Source organism: Penaeus chinensis, chromosome 16 (assembly GCF_019202785.1).
Source record: "Penaeus chinensis breed Huanghai No. 1 chromosome 16, ASM1920278v2, whole genome shotgun sequence".
Lineage (NCBI taxonomy): Eukaryota > Metazoa > Arthropoda > Malacostraca > Decapoda > Penaeidae > Penaeus > Penaeus chinensis.
The window spans coordinates 37,402,009-37,409,508 of record NC_061834.1 but is presented as its reverse complement, the minus strand read 5'-3'; the positions used below and the strand labels follow the sequence as shown (position 1 = coordinate 37,409,508).

At 38.2% G+C, this 7,500-nt stretch overlaps 1 protein-coding gene across 1 annotated transcript in view; it reads left to right on the top strand.

Moving 5' to 3' along the window:
- Positions 1 to 7,500, top strand: part of LOC125033459 (CAAX prenyl protease 1 homolog) — a 14,764-nt gene that overhangs the window by 699 nt on the left and 6,565 nt on the right. Inside the window, exons 2-4 of the mRNA XM_047624982.1 lie at positions 5,618 to 5,764; positions 6,392 to 6,691; positions 7,320 to 7,500. The exon at positions 7,320 to 7,500 is cut by the window's right edge and continues 18 nt beyond it. Coding sequence (XP_047480938.1) covers positions 5,618 to 5,764; positions 6,392 to 6,691; positions 7,320 to 7,500 — 628 coding nt within the window. The remainder of the gene's footprint in view (positions 1 to 5,617; positions 5,765 to 6,391; positions 6,692 to 7,319) is intronic.

Below are 7,500 nucleotides of genomic sequence, written 5' to 3'. Positions count from 1 at the left end.
TCTAAGTCCCCTTCCATGCTTACTTCGCGAAAACCAAAACAAATGTGACGTGTAACTCATTACTGCGATCCATCAAGTAGTCTATGTATTGCTACGCGCTTGTGAGAAGGCTTATTTTGTCATTACTAGCGTCTGTTTTCCCGAATTCATGTATGTAATGCATTCTTCTAGTTTTATTATACTTCTTTTACGTATTTTGGTAATTATTTATGCTATTCTGTACAATAACCTTGTGTGCATGTGCGTGTTCACCAGGAGATTTGACAGGTCGTCCGGCGCCCATTCAGTGAGAAAGGCTGGTGAGAAATGTTTCGTTTTATGTGCTGCGTCGACTACGGGTCATTTTTAAAGTCATATTGTGGATATACAAGACAAATAGACATTATTCTCGATCAAAGCCTGATATTTGAGCTCAACAAGTGCCCCAAATGCAGAGAAAAGTTATTAGAAACCAAGCAATTCTGACCATAGATGGAAGCGCAGAAAAGTTTGATCTTTCGCTATATAAAGATTTGTGGTTTAACGCTGGGGGTCCAGGGCGCATTTCATACCACGGTGGTCCAGAGGGCATAGCCCCCTGGCTAAGCGTATATACTACTATGGGGGTCCAGGGGGCGTAGCCCCCTGCCTAGGCGTACATATCACCACGGGGGTCGAGGGGGCAAAGCCCCCTGGCTAGGCGCATTTAATACCACGGGGGTCCAGGGGGCAGAGCCCCCTAGCTAGGGAATATATAGATCGTAGTGTATAAATCCCACAGGGTTAAATTAGGTTGGTTTATTGGTTAGGACACATTGTACGATTGCCTAGGCGTACATATCACCACGGGGGTCGAGGGGGCAAAGCCCCCTGGCTAGGCGCATTTAATACCAATGGGGTCCAGGGGGCAGAGCCCCCTAGCTAGGGAATATATAGATCGTAGTGTATAAATCCCACAGGGTTAAATTAGGTTGGTTTATTGGTTAGGACACATTGTACGATTGCCTAGGTGTACATATCACCACGGGGGTCGAGGGGGCAAAGCCCCCTGGCTAGTCGCATTTAATACCACGGGGGTCCAGGGGGCAGAGCCCCCTAGCTAGGGAATATATAGATCGTAGTGTATAAATCCCACAGGGTTAAATTAGGTTGGTTTATTGGTTAGGACACATTGTACGATTGCCTAGGCGTACATATCACCACGGGGGTCGAGGGGGCAAAGCCCCCTGGCTAGTCGCATTTAATACCACGGGGGTCCAGGGGGCAGAGCCCCCTAGCTAGGGAATATATAGATCGTAGTGTATAAATCCCACAGGGTTAAATTAGGTTGGTTTATTGGTTAGGACACATTGTACGATTACCACAGGGGATCTGGATCATGTGAAATCCCGTATATTTTTGCCGAAAGGTGGGTTTGGATCCCGTAGATTTTCAAAGATGGCGGCGATGTCCGTAGAGTCTCATTTGCCGATTTTAAGCATTTTTTGTGCTTGTTTTACACATTTCTGTTCTCTGTTTTGCTTATTTAAGCCTGTTTTACCCTGTAATTTCCCTGATCTACTTCATGCCCTCCCCTGCTATCGGGACTTATCAAATCATATCAAGATTGTCGGCTGGAAAATCCGACAGAGATTATCATCAGATTCGTTCTCATCCCACGTGAACAAATCTGATGATATAAATATTGTAAGGGAAGACCCGATTGTCATAGTCGGAAAATTAACTTAAATAATCTGCATTTGCAAACAATGTCAAAAATTAAGAAAACAGGTCACAACACATGCCATGCAGGCTGTAACTCCACAACTGGGTGGGGTCCAGAGCCCCAAATAGGGAAATACGGTGATCAGATGGGTGCCTAGGGGTGAAGCCCTTGGGTTAGGAAGGATTTTGGTTTATACAGCGATGTCTAGGAATGGTAGGAGTAAAAGGGCTTAATCTCTGAGGGGGTAAGGTCACTTCATAAATATTACCAATACTTTTATTTATATGATTTGCGATGGAAAATAACAAGATATTCATGCATATTACAGCATGGATAATTGAAAGAAGGAATAAAAAATTGAAGATTAGATAGCTGTGTGAAACTAAAAAATTACCATTATTTCTGTGTTTTTTTATGCAATGATATGTCATTTTGTGTTTAGTTTTGATTTTTCAATATTTCTACACTTGATATTAGTAGCATAACATTATTTGTTGCTAAATTATCACATAGCAGATAGTCCTAAGAAAATTTTCTGGAAGAGTGTCACATAACTGATCATGAGGATTTTGGTATTGATGGATTCCTCTCACTCACTACTCTCCATATATATTGAAACTATGCCATGGAAACCTCCTCATTATTGACAATCTTGGCCCCGATAGCAGGGAACAGCATGAAAGGTACTTGGGAAATTGTGGAGTAAATAATATGTACAGAATCAATCACTAGATTATCTAATGCAGAAGGCTGTTTCCCCTGACCCCTCTCCCATAGGGGGCTGCCATCCCCCAACCCCTGCCCAGGAAAACAAAGAATCCATCAAGTATTCATGGCAAGAGAGAGCATTGGACAGACTCGTCATTGGGTGCTCCCACATGTTGGTCGTGCACTCTACCCTGCCCTGAATACATGGAGAACTCTGTTTTCCAGGGTGGACTGGGGGTGACAGCCTCTCAGGAGGGGGTTATAAGACAACATAGTTTGTATATGTTATTCAAATTTTACCCCATTTTTTCCTAGTACTTTTCATGCCCTCCCCTGCTATTGGGCCAAGAATGTGGGGGTTTGGGGGGCTCATGGAATAATGCTTGCATTCATGTGTACCATAATTGTTGCCATCAGCTATTTCAAAAAATTATTGAATAAAGGAAATACAAAACAAATTCATTGCAAGGTTGACAAAATTCAGCTCATGTTTGTTGAAAACTGCTAAATTACATATGTGTTAATTAATCCCAGAAACTGTGGTTTTATTGTTATCCTAGTTAACCTGTGTGCAGGAATTATATATAAGACTTGGCTAAGCACCAGTAAGTTAGGATAGGTTATTTGATATCCCCATGAGAAACCATTGGTAACATCATCCCCTGCACCCTCAAGTTTCTTTTTCTGACCTTAAAGAAACCTGTTGTGCCTTATCTTGGTAACATAACTGTTCAGGTTGAGAATTTCACCTAGTAATTATATGGGCTATGTTCTTTCTGACTGGTGGTGTAAAGTCTATAACTATAGGACAAACCTGTTTATGGCTAAGTGTCAAGTGTCAGCTCTTTCAGCTCTCAAGCAAAGGTTAAGAAACCACATTTATTTTAGCAACTTAAAGTTTGTAATGACTCCTTAGTTGATTATTAAGTAAATAGGGAGACTAGATCTGCACAATGGTTGAAAAAAACAATAATAATGGCCAGAAAGAAGATCTAAAGTGGTATTGTATAAAAATTAATCTGCAGAAAATAAGGGTAAGTCAGCAGTTGCTTATCAGTGCTATAGATTGTTGGCCTTTGTTAGAGAGCCAGTGGCATGAAGGCAGGGTTGGCCAATTTAAATCAAGATTTATATCAAGTGATTTAAAAAAAAAAAAAAAATTAAATCAAAATTTGCTTCTGCCCACAGCAACATGGAGTTTAAAGAAAAAATATGAAAGAAAACACATAATTACACCTGCTTTATATATTTCTGTGGGACTGAACACTAAAAATTTCCTATTTTTAATGTAACAAAAAATTCCATATTCCATTAAGAATTAAATCAAAGGGTTTTACTTGAAATGAACTGTACTTGTTTCTGAGAAGTTGAATACTGAAACACTTTCTTTTACAATACAGCACTAAAAAAATCTTATGAGCTATTGAAATAAGAAAGTAAATCAAAGAGGTTTACTTATTATATATTATTATATTTGTATCCTGAATTAATGAATTTAAAAAAGAAAATTTACAATTATTATTCAAAACAAAAGCATATTGAATTTATACTGGAAATCATTTTTCTTTGAAAAGTTATTACCCCCTCCTTTTGAAAAGTAGCTCATGAAAGCAAATTATGTTTGTTGAAATTTCAGTTTTAAATATTTGAAAAGAAGTGTTTTTATTTTTTAGGCTTATGACAATAAAGTTGGTTCTTTTATACATTCTGATCATTAGTGCATTCATGATTTAAAAAAGAACCTCCAATTTTATTGACTTTTCTATCATTAGCCGGTTTCTTAGTTTTGAAAAAAAAACTTTCAACCCCTGTTGAAGATGCCACTGCAGACAGTAGTTGTGGTGCTGCCAAAATTACACAACTATCCACTACATTTGAATGTGACCACCATTCAACAGCTGATATACACTTTGTCACAGAATCACTAAACTTAATTGCATGGAAAGGAGCCAATTTGGCTTGAAATTTCATGATGACTGGGACAAGTGGGAGAACTTTTCATTTGCATAATCCATTGTATTATTTACTTCTGCACTAGGTAGTGTTCCTTGAAATGAAGGATGAATCAGCTTTGCAAGAAGATGAGCTTGTGTTATGACTTGGCCAAACCTCTTTTTTGCAACAGTTGCTGCATCTCTGCCATTGCATGAAGTTGTTATTAATTATTTCCATATGTTCACTGCTTCAGCATCTATCACTATACTTTGTCCAAAGCCACAGCTATTGTTCTATTCATGCAAGAAGGTCCTCTGCTGACCACTTCATTGTTAAGTTAGACACCTCTCCAACTCTGGCATCCATCAGCTCCCCAACAACTTCACAAATTTTCATGAGAGCTGGCCAGTTCCTTATGTATATCTTCAGACAGTTACATCATGTCTTGAGGCATAAAAAGACATTGCCCAACTTTCTGGGGGTATCTTGCAGAAGCATAGTGATTGTTTCTAAAGTATTTTACTATATCCACCAAATGCTATTTAACCCAATGCCGCCAGGGAAAATGAGCAAAAAATTGGGAAAATGCTGTGCCTATTTTCTATATTTTTTGTGAAATGTCTGCCCATAGATGGCTCTGCTAGTGCTTAGCCACAAAGGAGTCTATTTAGTAGGCCTTGTGACCTTACCTGATTTGAATTGGCGGGAAAAACGCATTTTTTACTAGTGCGATGGATATCGATGGTGTGATTTTTATTATAAACATTATAATTATTATAATGTTTTTTAACATTAGTAACAGCAAAATAAGATAACGTAAAATATTTTGTAAATCAAAGAAAAGGGTGAACAGGCGAGACAGGCAGTACTCGTAACTGGCTCATTGGTGACTTTGTACAAGTGTAGCCATCTATGTGTAAAAACAATCTAACAAGTACTCACAGCGGGCATAGCACGTGTCTATACGTCTTACCCGTCGGCAAGGGGTTAATACTGCCAATTTCCAGATCATAGCCAAAAGATTCAGAATGTGTGCAGTATAGCCATTGGATACCAGCTTCAGTTCATTTCCCATTTCTAACAGTTTCTTCATTTTGTTTACATTACCTGTGTTATCTATTACAGCACTATCAACATGGTTAATTAAAGAAGAACTGATCAGACCCCCTCCCCCTCATTTTTTTCTTTCTTTCTTTCTTTCTTTCTTTCTTTATGCAAAAATAACCATATTATATATGTATTGGTGTATAATGTCAAGTACTTTTTTATTTTATGTCCTAAATTTTTCAGCGCCGCGTATACAAAGAAAATGTCATTCCACCAAAAGAACTGAAGAACATCATGCAGAGAGAGACATACGATAAGGCAAGAGCATACAGCTTGGACAAAAGCGAGTTTGGCTTTGTGGCAGGAGCTTTCAACCAGATCGTGAGTACAGTAAGTATCCCTGCAGCATTTTTTTCTTTTTTTTTTCCACCTCCTATTATGTAAAAGGAATAGAACTGGAAAAGTAAATCTCTTCTTCAGACATTCCATGGTGTTAGTTTTTGTGCCAGGGCTGTTGTCCAGATTACAACTAGCCATCATCCCATCTGCCAGGAATAAGGCTCATGACATAAGTAAACATCACTGGGTGTCAGTGAAATTTGCACCAAGTAGCTTTTTTGGGACTGATACGTTTTTTCTTTTTTATTTTCCTATAAACCCATTGCATTGACTCCTAAGACAAATTATATAATGACATTACATGAGTAGAATAATTGTGTTATGATAGTTTCTCCAGAATTGTCATTGCTACTGGTAAAACAATGTTACAGGAAGTCATCATGGTTCATAAAGCCAAGGTTACTGGTACTAATTAGTATAAGTCGTGTTTTAAGCATTTTTTTTCCCTCAGAGTGTCCCATTTTGATTTCAAAATTCAAAATTCTGCCTATCTGTAGCTCCCATAGCGGAAAGCCATGCTAGATCTTTATGTCAGGTGTGTGATTTGCCAGTGTCAGCTGTACATGCAACACACAAATTGACTTTAGATGTAAACAAGATATTTTTCTTTCTCCCAAGGGCATCATGGTGTATGGAGGGTTTCCTGCACTGTGGGCAGCATCTGGCCAGTTTATTCAGTGGCTTGGCTTCAGTCCTGAGGCTGAAATCCCACAGACTGTGGCTTTTGTGTGCATTGGTTCACTGCTGAACAGCATCATTTCCCTTCCCTGGTCTGCATATTACACTTTCAAAGTAGAACAGAAGCACGGTTTCAACAAACAGACTCCTGGATTTTTCATAAAGGATAAACTCAAGAAATTTGTTGTTTCCCAAGTGATTGCCTCACCAGTTGTTGCTGGTCTTGTATATATTATTAAGGTAAGTATAGTGGATTTGAGAGTATTATTATTATTATTATTATTATTATTATTATTATTATTATTATTAAAAAAGATGAAAGACAGGAAGGAAGGAACTTGAGGTGGCTAGGAGGGAGACATAATTATAGATTAGGGTTGGCATCATATGTAGAGTTGCCTAGTAGCACGTCGCTTACTCAGAACTATAAAAATACCATAGAAGAATAAGTAGAAGTACTGCTGTTACCATTTCAGCTACTACAAATGAAGATATATATATATAGATGAATATCAGTGACATCATTAGGCATCATAAGCAGATTAAGTAGAAATTCAGCAGCAAAACATACTTTTCTTGTGCTGGGTCTGGTCTTTTCTATCCCCAGTTTAAAATCATTAACTCACACTGTATTTCGTTCTTATTATTATCACTTATCCATATGTATTGTTAGTGGGCAAATAAAAGACCAGTTATGCTTCACACCGGTAACTACTGTTATAAGGAAAAGACGATATGGCTAAACAAAAGACATTATTAGGTACTGAAACAAAGGATATACTGTATGTTTATATAGTTATTTAGAACCGACAGAAATTTTTACTTGGATTTATTATTTCTTTTGTATTCACTTTTTTCGTGATTACAGGCTGGTGGAGATTACTTCTTTGTCTACCTTTGGGGATTCACAATGGTTGTTGTGATGTTCTTCATGACAGTCTACCCTGACTACATTGCGCCACTCTTTGACAAGTATGAACCTCTGCCAGAGGGGGAGCTTAAGTCAAGGATAGAACAGCTTGCAGCACAGATTGAATTCCCCCTCACAA